The 16,780-nt window shown below is 34.6% G+C and overlaps 3 protein-coding genes and 1 non-coding gene across 4 annotated transcripts; 1 reads left to right on the forward strand and 3 right to left on the reverse strand.

Moving 5' to 3' along the window:
- The first annotated feature begins 218 nt into the window (after nt 1-218).
- Nucleotides 219-291, forward strand: TRNAR-ACG (transfer RNA arginine (anticodon ACG)). Its single transcript has one exon. It is a non-coding gene; the product is annotated as a tRNA-Arg (tRNA).
- A 2,478-nt stretch (nt 292-2,769) lies between these two features.
- SUFE2 (sulfur E2) lies at nt 2,770-3,629 on the reverse strand. The gene has a single exon (XM_047325151.2). It carries the CDS (start codon nt 3,502-3,504, stop codon nt 2,917-2,919), a length of 588 nt encoding a protein of 195 aa, XP_047181107.1. The 5' UTR covers nt 3,505-3,629; the 3' UTR covers nt 2,770-2,916.
- A 1,807-nt stretch (nt 3,630-5,436) lies between these two features.
- Nucleotides 5,437-10,426, reverse strand: LOC124847619 (uncharacterized). Its single transcript, XM_047325158.2, has 14 exons — nt 10,241-10,426; nt 9,545-9,704; nt 9,188-9,445; nt 8,828-9,002; nt 8,354-8,415; nt 8,069-8,232; nt 7,837-7,934; nt 7,383-7,441; nt 7,132-7,266; nt 6,811-7,052; nt 6,554-6,713; nt 6,230-6,305; nt 6,094-6,144; nt 5,437-5,914 (listed from the first exon to the last, which is right to left on the reverse strand). The coding sequence occupies exons 1-14, from the start codon at nt 10,300-10,302 to the stop codon at nt 5,691-5,693; spliced, it is 1,926 nt and encodes a 641-aa protein (XP_047181114.1). The 5' UTR covers nt 10,303-10,426; the 3' UTR covers nt 5,437-5,690.
- A 995-nt stretch (nt 10,427-11,421) lies between these two features.
- On the reverse strand, nt 11,422-16,780 carry LOC124847599 (O-fucosyltransferase family protein). The gene is made up of 11 exons (XM_047325124.2): nt 16,273-16,780; nt 15,887-15,937; nt 15,682-15,772; nt 15,107-15,183; nt 14,508-14,596; nt 14,038-14,157; nt 13,233-13,349; nt 13,008-13,151; nt 12,796-12,919; nt 12,513-12,704; nt 11,422-12,176 (listed from the first exon to the last, which is right to left on the reverse strand). The coding sequence occupies exons 1-11, from the start codon at nt 16,573-16,575 to the stop codon at nt 11,817-11,819; spliced, it is 1,668 nt and encodes a 555-aa protein (XP_047181080.1). The 5' UTR covers nt 16,576-16,780; the 3' UTR covers nt 11,422-11,816.

Consider the following 16,780-nt stretch of genomic DNA (forward strand, 5'->3'; position numbering starts at 1 on the left):
ACATTCTTTTAATATCACCGTTTTCATTCATAGCCAAAAACTCACCACATAGTCAGGGGACCAACATATTCAATGCTCTCAAATACTAAAATTCAAATCAGCTGTAAAGTTAGGCACAGTAGTAATACCATAATTAATATTCAAATTAATTAAGATTTAAAAATTTTGTTGAATAAATTGATTTAAAATTATTTAAGAACGTACCCTAACATCAAAAGGACTCCATGGCCCAATGGATAAGGCGCTGGTCTACGGAACCAGAGATTCTGGGTTCGATCCCCAGTGGAGTCGTTTTTTCTTTTTCGTAATTTTATTTTTGATTAAAACTTTTTTCTGAGATTAAAAGTTACTTTTCAACTCAAGGGTGGAACACGGTCCATGGGCTTTTTTAGCACTAGTAAGGACACAGCTTCTTCTTGCACCTCGTAAATTTCTACCTTCACTCCCATGTAGAAAGATTTCATTTTGTGTAATCTGATGCCTTCCAAAAAATAGAGATAGTTAAGGAAAAAAATAGATAATCTGGAAGTCACTTAATTTTCAAATTATACAATTTGAATTTTTTTTCTAAGAAAAAATTCTTCTGAATTACACAATCAATTTTTTTTATTACACAATCTAAAAATCATTTTTCCATATTTTGCAATCCAAAAAAGACAAGAGTAAATATTTTTTAGCATGGAATGCAATAATAAATTTATGAAGGTACATAAAGAAACTGCCTAGTAAGGAACTTGTTTGTAGTTTCTTTAGCTTAGTTTTGTGTTGGGCTAATTTCTTTTTCCACCCGAGATTTTTCTCTTGCACCTTACAGATGTTAAAATATTCTTTTTGACTTTTTCTAACACTTTTATTGAAACTTCCTGTGCTATCTAAAGTTTTAAAATATATACTTAATTATATAACTTGAATAAGTAATTTAAGTGTTAATGGTATGTAACTTTCAGATTATATAATTTTAAATTTAAAAGTGATACACAAATTTCATAATTTAAAAATCATCCTTTTTCGTAAAAAATAAATAAATTATATAATTTCGAAATTCCCCCAATTTCACAGTAGTACACTGATGAAGTTGAATCCAAACTTTTCAGCACACTACACAAAAAAATAAAATAAATAAAATAGTTAAGGTGGTTATGACGACAATGGTTACGCACGCATAGAAGGTTTTAAATATTTCTCTCAATTTATTTATTATATTAAAATATGTCCAAAACTACCACTTATTCCTACTTTGACCACCTGTACTTTTTGCTTATTTTGAAATTTCATACCATGTCCAGTGATTACATATAAAAATGGTTTTGATTAGTATTATCTAAATATATTTCGTTTTTATCAAATACATTTAAGTCAGAATAGTATAAGTCAAACTCGTTTTTCAATAGGATTATTTTTTTTATCGGCTTTTTATAGGATTATTTTAATTCAACCTCTCTGGTGTAAACTTTAACTCAAAAATCAAACTAATTCTCAAGAAATATAATATAGTCTCAAAATAATTCTTAATATTACACCTTAACGATAAATAGTTACACAAGACTTACAAAAGATAATTGTCCCATTTATTGCATATTTTAAAATTGAGTAATTGTTTTTGTCTTATTAACGACCAAATCATTTTTTATTTATACAATGAGAACCAAAATCATATTTATCATAAATTTAATCAACAACCAGCCAAATAACTATGTTTCTCAATAAAAGTACCAATAGATAAAATAAAAGCTTAACTTTAAAACATTTAACAAAAAAAGACATTGTTTGCAAAAATTAACTTTAATAAGAACATTATTAATCCAATCACAGTTTCCAAGGTGAATACGAACATAGAATAAAATCCTTTTTTAGTGAATATAAACAATCCAGAACATGGTGAAATCTTCTTTGGGAGAGGAACTCCTAATTAATTATTTTCCCATAGGCTTATCATGTGTAGTTCTTTCTGCTAATTTCTACGATGATTAGACAATAAGACAATAAAGTCATAATCCAGATTTGACCACAAATTTTATCCATGCACCAGATGTGTTTGTACTCTTCTGTTTCCCTTTTCTTATAGTCACTATTCAAACCAATCCAATATATAACTGGAATAACCAATTTTATCCAAACAAATTACATTTTTAATTACAATCTAATCTAAAGTTACTAAGTGTCCTATGAATTGTATAATAGATTTAGGAGGTTAAACCCCAGATGAACCTCAATTAAAATTCTTAAGCTAACGTTCCTAATATTGTTATGTTTCAAACAACGAAAAAATAGACACCTAAAACCAATATTTATGGGTCAATTTATTTGTATATTACTAAGATAAAATTCTAAATATCATAAGTTTTATGTAAGGATAACATAACATACCTTAAAATTTCTAGGCTGACATCACACATACTAAAGTAAAGTATAATTTTTTTTACAGTCCACAAGCATTAGTAACATTTTGTAATCACCAAAAGACCAAGTGGTGGGAAGAAAATAAATAAAATACCTCAATATGTGTACATCAGATATCATCATCATCTGCATATCTGTTCTTCACCAACCATTGAGGAACCTGTCATAATCGCAATACCACCACCACTGCTCACGTGAATCATGTTTTAAGAACATGTCAACCGTGTAATATCTAGGTTTTACAAGCATCTGTAACTACAAACCGATCAGGAAAGTGGTCATATAAATATAATTTTTGGCGGTATGAAATATGAGGAGAAGATGATAATAAAAAACTATAAAAAGTAGCAGCATAATAAAAACTGAGATTCGAAGAGGAAATAGATATATGTCCAGCATATCCCGGTAGAATGGAATTTGCATTGCTATAATCAAACATGCGATAAAACCAAGGCAAGTTTAAGAGAAGATGAAAAACTATTGTTACAAAATTTGCGTGAGAGGGAAAAAGTGAAATCAGAGCAAATCTTTGGCGGCAGTTTGCATGGCGAACAAAACGTTGTGCCACGTATTGGTCCGGGAGTGAGCCTTGAGACTCATCCCCAATCCGACATTGACGTCGGCCAAATCTTCCCTCTCGACCATGAGGACCTCCTCGGGTTTCGCGCCGTCGAGAATCCAGACCAGACACCAGCAGAAGCCTTTCGAAATCTCGGAGTCGCTGTCGGCGCGGAAGCGCATCCTCCGCCGCTCGTCGATCTCAGCCACCACCCATACCTGGGTGGCGCAGCCGACGACTCGGTTGGCCGGAACCCGGTCGACGTCAAGGAAGGGCGGGAGGAGGGAGGCGTAGTGGAGAAGGCGTTTGACGCGGTCGATGGGTTGGGAGAGAGAGGTGAACTCGGAGGCGATGTTGTTTAGCTTGTCGGCGACGTTGGATCGGAGTTTGGGTTTGGTGCATAGAGCGTTAACGGCGTTGGATTTGGAAGGAGTGAAGGTGTTAGGTTTTGGGAAAATAGGGGAACTGAAAGAATAAGAAGAAGAAGATGATGATGATGATGGATTGAATAGGGTCGTTATTGTGACTGCAGCTGATAAAACCATTTTTGTAATTTAAGAAACAAAAAATCATTGATTTACCATTGTTGCAGAGAGGAAGAAGATGACGGAAATGGAACGGAAGGGAAGAGAACGGACGGAGAAAGGTTCAGAGAATGAATTCTTTAACCCGCCAATTCTTCTATATCTGACTTTTCTAAGTATCTATCCTTATTTACAAAATCTCCTATGTTTTTCTTTTTTTAGTATAATTGAAAAAAAAAATTTAATTTTGATATAAACTCCTCAATTTTATTAATAATTAAAACAATTGAGTATATTTTTAGTAATTGTTATATGCTTTTATTAAAAAAAAAATAAAATTAATATGTAATTAATCTATAATTAAAAATCATTAATAATTTTAAATTTATCATGATTCACGTTACTTACATACAACAATAAATAAATCATTTGTTAGATTCAATTAATTTTTAAATTTATAATGAATTTAAGTATTTCTAATTGAGTTTTTATTAATTTTTCTTTGTTTGTTGAATATACAATTTTTTTATATTTTTTTATTTAATTCTATTATTTTAATTGAATGTGTTGTTTACTTGTTAATGTATTACAAAAATATAAAATAATAATACTATTAATATGAAATAATAAATTATTTTTATTATTGAAAAATTATTTCATCAATGATGATGACAGAAAAATTTCTTAATAATCATTGAAAAATATAACGAAATCATAATTGAACATCTTATCAATAAGGGTTAAATATGTTTTTAGTCTCTAAACTATTGGTCGTTTCTGGTTTTCGTCCCTCTTTCAAAGCAAGGTATAATTTGGTCCTCATTCTTTTCGAAACGTTCGTTTTAGTCCTCGGAACTTTGGTTTTAGTCTTCATTTGTTGCTAAATGAGGACCAAATTTTTAAACAGTGTTTAGTTTTCAAGGACTAAAACGAACGTTTCGAAAAGAATGAGAACCAAATTGTACCTTACTTTAAAAGAGGGACGAAAACCCAGAAACGACCAATAGTTTAGGGACTAAAAACATATTTAACCCTATCAATAAATAAAATATAAACATTAATTTTATTTTAACCCTAATATCATTTATACAAACCTTACATTTATACAATATATAAGATGACAAAACCACACATTTAATGAAAAAATTAAATAATAAAAATTCACTTAAATAATGTAAAAACTTTAAGTACTTACTACATAAAAGTATTTAATTAAAAATTCAACAACTTTAAATTTAAATTATTTAAGTAATATTTAGTGATAGCGTTTGGCTAGTTTCTTTTATTTTAAGAAAAGATATTTAGATGTCTCTTTGTACGAAACATTTATAGAACCAAAAGCCAATTTTTCCATTCCATTTAAGTTAATTTAATCCTGTTAAATCTTGCTCATGATGCAATGGCTTACGTCACTTATTTCAAATAAAATATAAGGCACTTCACTTTAAAAAGGAAAACTATCTGGAAGTAGTCAAATGCGTTTAAGTGTGTGTATACTAAATCTGTAGTGAGAAGGTTGCTTTATATTTTCCTTTTTAGTGAAACTTAATGTTTCTAATCACTGGGTTTTAAATAGAAAAGTTTAAAATAATATGTTCAATTCAATTTGCAAAAGTTTAGACTGTGAAAAATAAATATACATGAATTTTAACAAAAGGAAATTTAATCACAGAAGAAACCAAAGAAATTAAAATTACACCTAAACCTATAATATATTCAATTAAATACTATAACCAGGATATAAGATAATCGGTTCTTCCTTATCTTCCTTATACTATCACTCGTTTCAATTAAATACCAGCAATAAAACAAAAAGACAACCTTTTTATTTTAACATAACATTTAGAAAGTAATAATTTTATATATTTTTTAACAGTTAGCCATTGTCTATAGCTAAAAACAAGAATTAAAGTTATTTGTTAATGTTATTAGCTAAATTATTCAATGTGTTGATTTGAAGAATTAAAATAAGGATTCAATCTTCACTTTCTGAAGCATGGAAAATAGGTTACTTCAGTTTAGAGCTTTCTGCTACTTCCACCACCTTCCAGTGACCACACTTAGTGGACATTTATCAGGAAAATCACAAACCCTTATTTTAATTTTAGAAATAGAATGTGTTCTTCCACAGCACCCTCTATGCAGCAATCATCATCCACATTTTACATTCATATTTTAGCTAGCCAGTGAAATGCCTTTTTTCTCCTTTAGCTGCATTTCAGAACAATTAGTGCACTTCCATGCATTTCTACTGCTGCTGATAGCCTCCATTGTGTTATTTCTACAGCATTTCCACTCCACACTTCACTGCCCTCACAAGAACTGAAGTCTCTGAAGTCTTTGGCAGGAAGAAACTTAGCCAGGTCAGATGCCTGTGCAGACATTACTGTCTTCTGTTCACTTAGATTGAAGAAAGCAATATAGACTTCTCCTACACAGATACAATTGTAAGAGTTAGAACAGAATAACTCCAAAGAAATCTTTAATGTGACATGCTACTAGTTCAACCTCAACCAGTGTCTGCAAAATATACACTAATGCAGTTTTTTGGATTGGATTAAGTGCAGAAACAAAACAATCAAAATTTAGCTGTAGTTTTTGTTAACAGACCTTTTCTTCCTGTAGCAATCCAAGAGCGCAAGCCACCAGAATTAATAGTATCTGCAAAAATGAGCAAAAAACAAGATAAACTCTACAACTGCATGAATCAAACATCATTCGGGAAAGTGTATTTGCAAATTTTCACCTTCGGTAGACTCTACTGTTGCACACAAGCCAGAATAACTATTGACCAGGGTCCCATTAGGATTCAATTCCCACATCTGTGAATGACTCAAAAATCAGTTTATAACAGAATACACAAAAAAAAAAATATACATGTAAAGATGCATATCTAAATGTTATTTCATGTAAAAAAACATGCGAAAGTAATATTAAGATTGGAAGAGGAGCAGTGTGTGCTGCACAAGCAAGATTATCTTTGAATTGTATAAAACTCAGACAAAATTGCAAAAACTACAAGCTGGGGCAACATGCACCCTTGCAAAACCTAAAGATAGATTAAACATACCTGATTTGAATCCCACCTGCAGGGAGAAAATGTCCCTCTCTTGAACTCTTTAGAGGTGAGCTTGCGTTTTGGAGAAGCATCCAAGCAAAATTTTAATCTGTTAGTTGCAACTAAATGATGTTTCCCGTGATGATACTCTTGATACATACTCACTTCATCTCTGTATCAGTATCCAAGTACCAATTTCTGTTGTTAACATCATTATTATTCATATCAGAGTTAGGAAAAATGGAACATAGCAAGATAAGCAAGATTACAATGGGAAGTAAAGTTCTCTTTTGTGCACACAGAAGGGGGCAAGATGCTTGTTTCCTAAACTCCTTTTCCAACATATTCTTTCAAGATATAGGTTAAGCCTTTCACTAGCCCAACCTATTGCCTTTGACTCGGTGCACTTTGTGAGGCCTAATGAATGGGTGAAAGTTGTTTTTATTTCTTTGCCACTTCTTCTCAAACTAAGATCCTGATCTTCACTCTTCACAATTGTGATATAAGGAAACTGCCAATGCGGCAAAGTAAATATGATACTAATTTGATCAAAATATTATTACACCAAAATATTTAGATGGCTCACATACCTCCATATTATTTGAGCTAAAAGAATTAATCTCGAGAAGGGTGGGATTTGTGATAATATCATATGTACTAGGATCAATCTTCCGAACATCCCCACCATACATAAGGGGAGACTTTGCCATAGACCAAAGAGTCATCTATGGGGTAGAAAGACATTCACTCAGTCTATTGATAATACATATACAGTTGTAAGCAAATTAAAGTTAGCACATGAATATATCAGAAAAAAACTTAGCTGTGCTTGTAGAAATACCTGTGTCTTCTTTTCTTCCAGATTGAGACGACTAAACCTATGTGGACCTTCAATTGAACCTTCCAAAAACAAAGAAAAAAGTGAAAATGCAGTATCATAATCCATTTTTCCCGTGAGTCTAAATTTAAACAGCTTGTGGCAATTTCCCACGACGAGACTGCTGAATATCTTGAGTTTTCTAATCTAACAGTTTCAGTGAACCAGCAATGTCCTCTTCATGGAAGAGTAAATCTATATGCAGACAAATGCTTACAATGCCACCGGATTCTGGTTTCACATAAAAGTTATTTGCTTAAAACAACAAAAAGGGCAGAAGATAGAGGAAGGATAAATGATTAATGAAAACAGAAGTAATTCTGTCCATAATCACATTGTTGGTAGCTAACTGATTAAAAGTACAAGGGTAATCATATTAATACAGGACAGAGAAAAAGTAGCAGCCCGGCCTCATTACCAGGATCAGTTAGCCATCCAAAGGGTAGCATATCCAAATCAGGCCAAGATTTCCCCGTTAAACCTTCTGCTCCTATCATATTAGCATTTGAGAAATCCCTGATAGAATCAAATAACTAAAGTTATATGATATAATGATGGAATAACAGACCAGGGATTCAGAAATAAAATATTATCGAGGTACTCTAAAGGCAGATACAAATGTGTCAACTAAATTATAACAATGTAACCACCTGGCAATATCAAAATGTGATTTGACATCCCCCCATGTATCCCAGTCATCTCCTGTTACACGATACATATTGACCAGTCCACTGACATCCTTGGCCATGGCTGGTGTCACACTAGTTCCAGGAGACAAAGAATACACAATGGGGCGATCAAACTGCTTGAGAACCTGGATGGAATGACAAGTAATTAGTAGCTTCCAAAGGATCTTCCATGATATTACCAATCTTGGGTTTTCAGACGAGAATAAGGGGAATGGAAGGTAGGAGGACAGGAGAACTCCAGAATACCTCAGAAACATAGGTTATTTCATTTAAATCAAAGTCATCCCCGAATACACAGTCATGTTTCACTGCGTGGAAAGTAGAAAAGCTGTTAAAATAGCCGTCAATGAAAGACATAACCTCTGAATTACATGATATAGTTTTGAGTACTTTCTGTTGGTTTTTTACTTCAGCCTAACCCCTGAATTAAAGTATGAACACATAGGCAATCTACAGCGATATGATAAGATATGAAACTTTTAAGTAAAGTTTATGAGACCATTAAACACCTAGCCGACCTAATGAAGTCTCAACAATAATCTTAACGAAAAAAAAATACAATTACTGTACCAGAAATAAATACAAATGCTTTCTTTACTTATCCAAACTTATTGGTCAGATGCAATAAAACTATGGAAGTCATTAAGATTTCTTTCAATGACATGAATTTGTTGTGATAGAGCATTCTAAAAATAGAATGTAAAATAGTAGTCCAATTACCAAAATCAACATCCCATGAAGCATACTGCTCATAAAGGGATCTCAGAAAAGCTTTTCCTGCTCCCAAATTTGTATTCACACTCATGAAACCATGAGGCATCCATGCACAAGCCCTTTCTGGGATTGCTATGTCTTTTGCATACCACACTCGACCAGATTCTTGATAAGCACCTCCCTAGGAAATTGAAAGATATCAATGTCAAACTTTAGATTAATGTAGACAACATCCTCAGCTCCTGCTTTGTAATGCTCTATTGCAGATAAAAGGCATTGAATGGGACATTCATTACGACTGATATCTTTCCTTAAAAAAACGAGAAAGAAATAGAGTTAAATTATGGCACAAATGCAAAGCAATACCGTTTTTGTATCAAGGATAGGGGTGTTTGCGTTTACAGCTTGTGTACTTATCCCTCTCATGACATGAATCCCAAATTTCAAACCCATGCCATGTACTCGATTGGCTACTTCAGAAAATCCTTTCCCATTTTCAGAAGAAGGCCACCTTCCTGGATCAGGAAGCATCCTCCCCCATTCATCAATCACATCAAATCCAAGAGAATCATGATAAGCACCCTCAACTTTCCTTCTATACCAGAGGTAATCCACCACAACATACTACAAAGGTTTGAAGGCAAGTTATTATATCTATATATAAGGAAAGAACTACTAGCATATTCAAACTCATTCACAGATGATTCCTCACAGAAACTATACCTCATATCCATGATCATGGAGACGCCGAGAAACTACTTCAGCACTCTGCAAGAATTCTTCTTCAGATATTGTCCAGGAAAAGGAATCATAGGAGTTCCAACCTCTTGGTGGAATGCTAGCTTCCTGTCGATCACTCTCCGATACATTTTGAGACCACACACTGAAATGACAATATTAGATATGACAGAACAAGGGCACAAAGATTAAGACATCCAGAAAGCTTGCACTGGGACGTTGTTGTGCAAATTAGGATTCAATCTAGAAATTTAAGCTTGCTAACAAATTTAAAACTTATTCCACACACAGTTCCAAATTGAAGCTTGTTTATAACAATTCAATAAACTATTTATGGCAATCAACATAAATGCTGGAATCTGGGTTGACTTCATGCAGGAAAAGTGCCCAGGGCCAAAGTAAAATTGAGACGCTGACTTTAAAATTTTTCATAGCGATATGCGATGATGAAATGCTATAATTGAACTTTAAAAGCAACTCACGAGAACAGCCTTTTAAGAAACAGCGCAAAAACTTTATGGGTAATTAATACAATTTTGCAATCAAAATGAAACCATGAGATGAGCGAAGCGATTGCTGATCAGACTTATCTTCCAATGGGTTCCGAAAGGATGCATGCAAGTGAAACACGCAATCTACTAAACTATCGCAAACGAGTAAGAAGAGGCCGTGCTAATATACCTCTCAAAACATAGACAAAGGAAAATAAAGAGAGAGACGGAGGATGAGGAGAAGCACTTCATGATTGCTTTATCCGGTGCCCTGTTGCGTCAGAGTTCAACAGAGTTTATATGCCAACAGAAATATCCACTATTTTAGTTCGTTAGTTGGGACTTCGAGACTATTATTGATGTCTTTAACATTCTCATTGAAAACTAACAATTTATAGTAAAATCTGTACCTAAATATAAAACATAAAAATATTTAACATTTTAAATAATTGTTGACAGGTATAATAAAGATTCATTCTTTGATGTTTAAATTTTGTGAGTAATACTGTTAGACTAAAGAAAGAAAAGGTTTAAGATGAAGATAAGTATAAAGAAAAGACGTGTTGTGTTGTTAAAACTAATGCATGTATCGACAAAATAGTTTACTTGTAAGTTATGACCTCACGTTTACATTGACTATGTTAGCAACATATTCAATGTCGCGAACTAGTTAAAGATGTTTTTGGCCTAGTCAAACCTTTTTTTTTCCTCTTTCTGGCATAGGTAGAATGAAGAGTAGTGAGAATAAGAACACTAAACTAAGAAACAATGCTACTACTTGTTTATGGGAGCGGTTGAATGAGGTTTGTTCCGCACCTGCGGTTGTTTCAAGGACGGCCTCGTTGTGGGAACATGACATTTTCGCAGGTTCCTTGCCCAGCAAAGAACACTCAGAAACGACCCTTCATTTTGGCATTGTTCCGCTCTCTTCAATCGAGATTCAGATCATAGCCACTACACACTAAACGCACACAGTGATGTAAACATGACAATAACCATTTCGAATTTTCCAGATTCCAACCACTGGTTCCAGACAACGCCTCTATTGGCCTACTATCATGACAATAACTTGTAATGGCTATCGCCTGCTCACGTTAGCATTTAGGTCCTGAATAAAACACCATTTTTCTTCGATTGAATGATCCGATCCATAAGTTTTCTCGTGACTGAACATACTTCATACTTTTTAGCTCCTCTATTAAAAGATGAAGTGTAAATAATATAATGAATTATTTAGAAAATAAAAGGTTCAAAATTTCAACAGCATCTTTAATTACACTCGGCCCTTTTAAGGTGCCAAATCCTCCTACGTAATCATGAAAAGCCTTTATCACCCTGACCCTCACATTTTACTGCCAATGCATCGTAAAATCACAGAAACCTAGCATGTAAGTCATTAATGATTTGCACAATTTTCTTAGTACAAAAAATAATCGTTTTTTCCTGGAAGAATAAAAGGGATCATGGAATGGCTACATGTTAGATGAAAAGACAAAATCCATCCGGTATCTCGGCAAAGAGAATACTCAGAATAGGAAATCTGTTCATTAAAATGTTAACCACAGTCCAATCTCATTCCCTTCAAGCCATTATCTCTGCTTCAAATTTCTATTTACTGCCCCTCCTACCTCAAAGCTTATATTGAACAGGAGCCTGCATTCCGACGTTTACCCTGGAGATAGAAGATTGAATTCATAACTTAAACGGCGTATTTCTCCCAATCGAATCTTGATAAAGTCCCAGTGTCGTTGATAAAATTGCTCTAATCAGGCTCTACACATGCATGGAGTCAGAGGGTTCTCCCAGAGATCATAGTTAGGGAAAGTCTCTTCTGGCAATCCCGTACGCGTCTGATGAGTAACAACAACATCTTCTACAAAAGTAGCCCAACCCATGTACGGATCCCCAAAAGACTTTGACATTAGCCCTTTGTCAGGCTTAATTGACTTTAGACGGTGACCCATGTATCTACGGGCGCCGATAATCAGCTTAGCAAAGTTGCCTCCATGGGTCATCACGAATACATCTGACTTCAAGCACACTAAGAAGTCAAGAGCTGCTAGGCTTGTCACATGCTTTCTGAAACCATCTAACTCCTCTTTGGTTGCTAGCTCCTCCTTAGTAACCTGTTGTAGGGAAAATATTAACACATTGCAGAAGAATCTAAGGAATTCTTACATGAATTTTGACAAGATGAAGTCAAATTTACTTTTTCCTCTTATTTTTCTTTCCTCTAAAAACTTATGGACAAGCTCGTTCAAACAGATTCATATTTGCTATATTATAATGGATAAATAAATTTATATAGAGCAAGAGAACATTGCATCATAGCTTGACAGCTTGATAGCCTTAACGGACATTAGAACTCCGTTCATGACATCACTTCATTCACTACACAATAATGATTGTGATTTTCATAAAAAACAAACAGAACAAGAGAAAGGAAGTGAAGAAAGCCTAACCAGATTAGGGAACATATTTCTTAGTGGAGCCATCCGGTTCTGTCCACCGTAAACCTGTCCAGAAGCAACGTAAATTTGAGTTTCCTTAGGATAGCCCATAGCCCGAAGAATAACGGCCACTTCTCCAGGCTCTAGAGGACATCGTCCTTCCTTACGCTTCTGTAGAGCTAATTGCCACAGATGGGAACCATTCTGCATTTTTCAACAAATACAATGTGATCAAAATGCTCCAATAGAAGGTTCTTAGAGTTCCTGTTGATTTGATAAAAAGTATGATGGCCACCTTGTACCGTCGAGGCCACTCCTTTTTTCTATACTCTGCCATTTTGACTTTCTCCTCTCTTGTCCCCACAAAATCACAGAACGATAGTCCCACCATTCCTTTCTCAAATCTAAGATGCAAAGCCCTGTTTACAGTAAAATTCTTAAATCACTTGGACACTAGAAAAAATCACCCATAACTCAGTCAGGGTTGTGATCACAAATGTCACATACATATAAGGATTTGAATTTCCAGTTCGGTTTCTCATTCTTGATGCCAGTGAATCAGCCATCTGCTCTATATCAGGAAGAAATTTCAGTGCATGATAATTAACTCTACATCTCAGCTTGTTGATTTCAGGAGGAACATTGTCATATCTGAAACAAGAACTGAAACATCATGACACAATCAATTACATACAAAAAAGAGGCATAGAACATATATCACCCCTGGCCTACCCCAGTCTGTCAACAAATGGTTTAAGAGCCATAATCTTCTTCTCCTTGATCCGGGGCAGAACATTATCGATGTAAAATTGTGCCGGTGCATATTTTGGAATGTTTTTTACAGTCCGTCTGAATGAGAAGATACATTTGATTTGTTAGTCAACACACGTGTGTATTCAACCACAGAAGGCATCAATAGCAAACACCAAGTATCAGAAACATCTTGGTTGACACCATTGGTAACAATATGGTAAAGCTAAGAGAAACATGTAAGAAGTTAGATGATTGAAAGAATAAATATAGACAGAACATTGTGTATTCTCTGGCCATAAAACCCCCTTTACAAAAAAAAAATCATCACTGGTTTAGGACTTGTTTAACTCACAAGTAATTTAAATTCATAATTATCATTTGACACAAGAACGAGCAATTCCATCAAAACCAAAAGATAGCTAGTCTACGGATGAAAAAGAAAACCAACAAAAAGCTATCTAGGTCTTGACATTTTTATCTGTCCCTTATCAGCCATAACGTGAGATGTAAGAGTTCAAAAGACTCAAATAGAAAGGCACACGAATCTCTAACTTCAAACTCATAATTTTCATGCTATTTGGTCAGTGGTCACAAAACCCAGCACTTCAATCACACCTGTTGTCAATCAGTACACTGATAAAAACAGAATAAAAAAGGGTGGTCGAGGACATGTTATTTCATGTTTAAACTTTAATGGAAAAAAAGGAAATATTTACCCATCTCTCCTGCCAACTGGGGATTTAAGTTTTCAACAGAGTACTAAAAATACAGGAATCTACCATACCTTATGCTAGAAAATAGCTCTGATTTATCAGTAAACCATTGTGGGATATCACGTACAATACGAACGTCATACTTAAGGTAGTCAATGAAATGATCCACATCAAAAATGTCTTCAAATTTCCTGAAATCGTGACATGCATCATGATGGTTAGAACGGAGGACCGTCTCTGAAATCTACCATCCTAGGCAAGAAAACTAATAGATGACTTGTTAACCATGACTTTTACTTTCTGTCAAATGTAATTTGCTAAGTAAGAACATCATTAGACAACTTAGGATTCCATTAAAACCATAATAGAGGAGGATAAACAGTAGGTCTAATGTGTAAATGATTTTTCATGAGGACCAAAATGCAGAATTTTTCATGTAAGGATTAACACAAAGAAAGTCTCAATTGCAGGAACCAAATTATTTATTTAACCTAATTAAACTTATCTAAACAACGGAAAAAAAATGGACAAGAGATCTTACGTTTGGTCTTTCCAAATTTGATCCTGCTTCAAAACAGGCAAAATAAGAGTGGCATTCATTATTTTGGCTACAGCCACAGCATTGCATATCTGCATTTTAAAAGATTTGGAAAGTAAGTCACTGACAGCTAAATATTATATGATAATTTTATTGAATATTCCACAGACTGTCATTTCAATGTAAGAAACAAGAAAGTGAAATCAGCACCATTTTGCATGAAGACCCAATTTAAAAAGTAATTTTACTGGCATTGCGATTTGCTAGTGCACCAAATTGGAAATGTATTGAGATGGCACTTTAACAAAATAAATCAGCCCCTTTGGGTGATTCTATAGAAAAAGCGCACCGTGAAATTAAATGCAAAAAAAAAATACTGTTCTTTTACTTTCTAATTATATCAGACAATTCAAAGAACATTATGTTCACGTATATTTTACAATTGGAAGGAAATTCACCAACCCAGGTGCGGCAGTCAGCAAGAGAACAATGGCTATGAAAGAAAATACAGACAAACAGTATAGGGTCACATTCAAGGGCAATTTTGGAAAAGAAAACAATCTAAGATAGAGAATATCACAATGAAAGAACATATCTCATACCGCAATTCTTTGCTGATTTAGACCACCCTCAGCATGGATGAATATATAGCCGTTTGTTTCATTTTCATGAGGAAGCTCTACATAGAAGTATAAAAGTACTATGAATAGTAGCAGTAATACTAGAAACAACATACACAGCAACAGTATGAATGTATTCCAATCCAAGTAAGATATAAGAGATGAATGGGGAATATTACATTAAGAAATAAATGAAACAATTGATTTGTTAAAAGTTCTAAAAAAATTAACTTAAGAATTTGGCGGAGTTTTGCTTTTTCTGATGAAAGGTGAAGAGAGTGATAAAAAATCTTAACGGGTCCATTCACTCCATTAAAAAATCACATTGCAGTGATGCCTAGATGGTAACATCACAGTTTTGCGAGACAATTATAACCGCTCTTATTCGATGCTACTGACAGATGGAAATTATGCTAAAATTTCACAGCTTCTGAATGAAGAGATATCGTCATTACTGAATTTCTTAATACCCTGTCTTGGCATGGCTTGCAATGCTGATGGGATGTGAAATAAATAAATATATTAATATATTAATGAACATAGAAAACCATGGAAACCTGATAAAACGCCATCCCGGCGCTCGGCACAGGGCCTCCAAGATGTCGTGGATGAGAAAGGATTTTCCCAAAGAGATGGCGATTCCTTGACCTGAAAATAATACCAAAGAGGACATGAGAAGAGAAAATAACACCATTGTCATTGAACAACAGAAAAGGAGAAAATGAAATGGAAACCAAAGCAGTGGTCCTTATGAGAACTTACATGTGGGCAATGAAGAACAATGCCGTCCTTTTTACACAAGTAAGGGGCATTCTACAATAAATTGAACACGAATTCGATCATGAGAACTTGCCAAAAAGAGTTCACCGGCAGAACTATTGTATGAGAAAAAAAAACAAAATACACGCATTACTTGTACAGCTACTCATAACAGAAGTTACTCTATAGCTGAACAATACAATTCAAAATTGAAAGAAGAACAATAAGTTGACTCCACATGCAAATTCCAGGGTAATTTAATTCAATTTCAGATAAACAAAATAACAGTAGAAATTACAGATGAGAAATTTCGTTTTCCACACACCAAAGGCGAAAATGGATCCAATGCACTGTTAGTAAATCTTAAAACGCGGGCAGAGAGGACTCACGAGTTTATGGAAGATTGTGAATACAGAAACTAAACCAACGAGTAGAAGAAGGAAGGTGAAAAACAGAGAGATCCTGGAGTTGTGAGGCGAAACCCTAGGGTCGTCGTTCAAGAAGAAGCAGACATGCCGGTCGCGCTCCTTGGATGAGTGGCGATCGTGCTCGTCGTCGTCGGTGAGGTGGCTGTCGGGAATGAGTGGAGAGGAATCGGCAGCGCCGCCGAAGGCGACGGCGACGGCGTCACGCTTCATCGGAGAATTGGAGGCTCGGCTGCCGAGGGAAGAGGAGTGGCGGAGCTCCGCCATGCTCCGATTCGGAATGGAGTGAGTTCTCTGTCTTTCTCGGAATGGAGTGAGTTCTCTCTCTTTCTGGTTCTCTCTCTCTACTTTCTCTCTCCACTTTCTCTCTCTATAACTAAACTAAGAAACAGTAACAAGTGCTTCTTCCTCTTCTCTTACCAACGCAGGAGAAAGCAACGTTTTCTTGTTGTGGATGAGTCCCATGTGATTT

This window comes from Vigna umbellata, chromosome 5 (genome assembly GCF_029865625.1).
Source record: "Vigna umbellata cultivar VRB3 chromosome 5, Vumbellata_1.0, whole genome shotgun sequence".
Lineage (NCBI taxonomy): Eukaryota > Viridiplantae > Streptophyta > Magnoliopsida > Fabales > Fabaceae > Vigna > Vigna umbellata.

Excerpts from the sequence above, each read along its gene's own strand:
- SUFE2 (XM_047325151.2), bottom strand. The coding sequence starts at position 3,504 with ATGGTTTTATCAGCTGCAGTCACAATAACGACCCTATTCAATCCATCA.
- LOC124847619 (XM_047325158.2), bottom strand. The coding sequence starts at position 10,302 with ATGAAGTGCTTCTCCTCATCCTCCGTCTCTCTCTTTATTTTCCTTTGT. Across the intron at positions 9,003-9,187 it reads CTATCCTTGATACAAAAACG|GGAGGTGCTTATCAAGAATC; the intron begins GTATTGCTTTGC and ends TCAATTTCCTAG. Across the intron at positions 8,416-8,827 it reads TTCATGGGATGTTGATTTTG|TGAAACATGACTGTGTATTC; the intron begins GTAATTGGACTA and ends CTTTCCACGCAG.
- LOC124847599 (XM_047325124.2), bottom strand. The coding sequence starts at position 16,575 with ATGGCGGAGCTCCGCCACTCCTCTTCCCTCGGCAGCCGAGCCTCCAAT. Across the intron at positions 14,158-14,507 it reads CAAATTTGGAAAGACCAAAC|GAAATTTGAAGACATTTTTG; the intron begins GTAAGATCTCTT and ends TCACGATTTCAG. Across the intron at positions 12,920-13,007 it reads GGAAATTCAAATCCTTATAT|GGCTTTGCATCTTAGATTTG; the intron begins GTATGTGACATT and ends TACTGTAAACAG.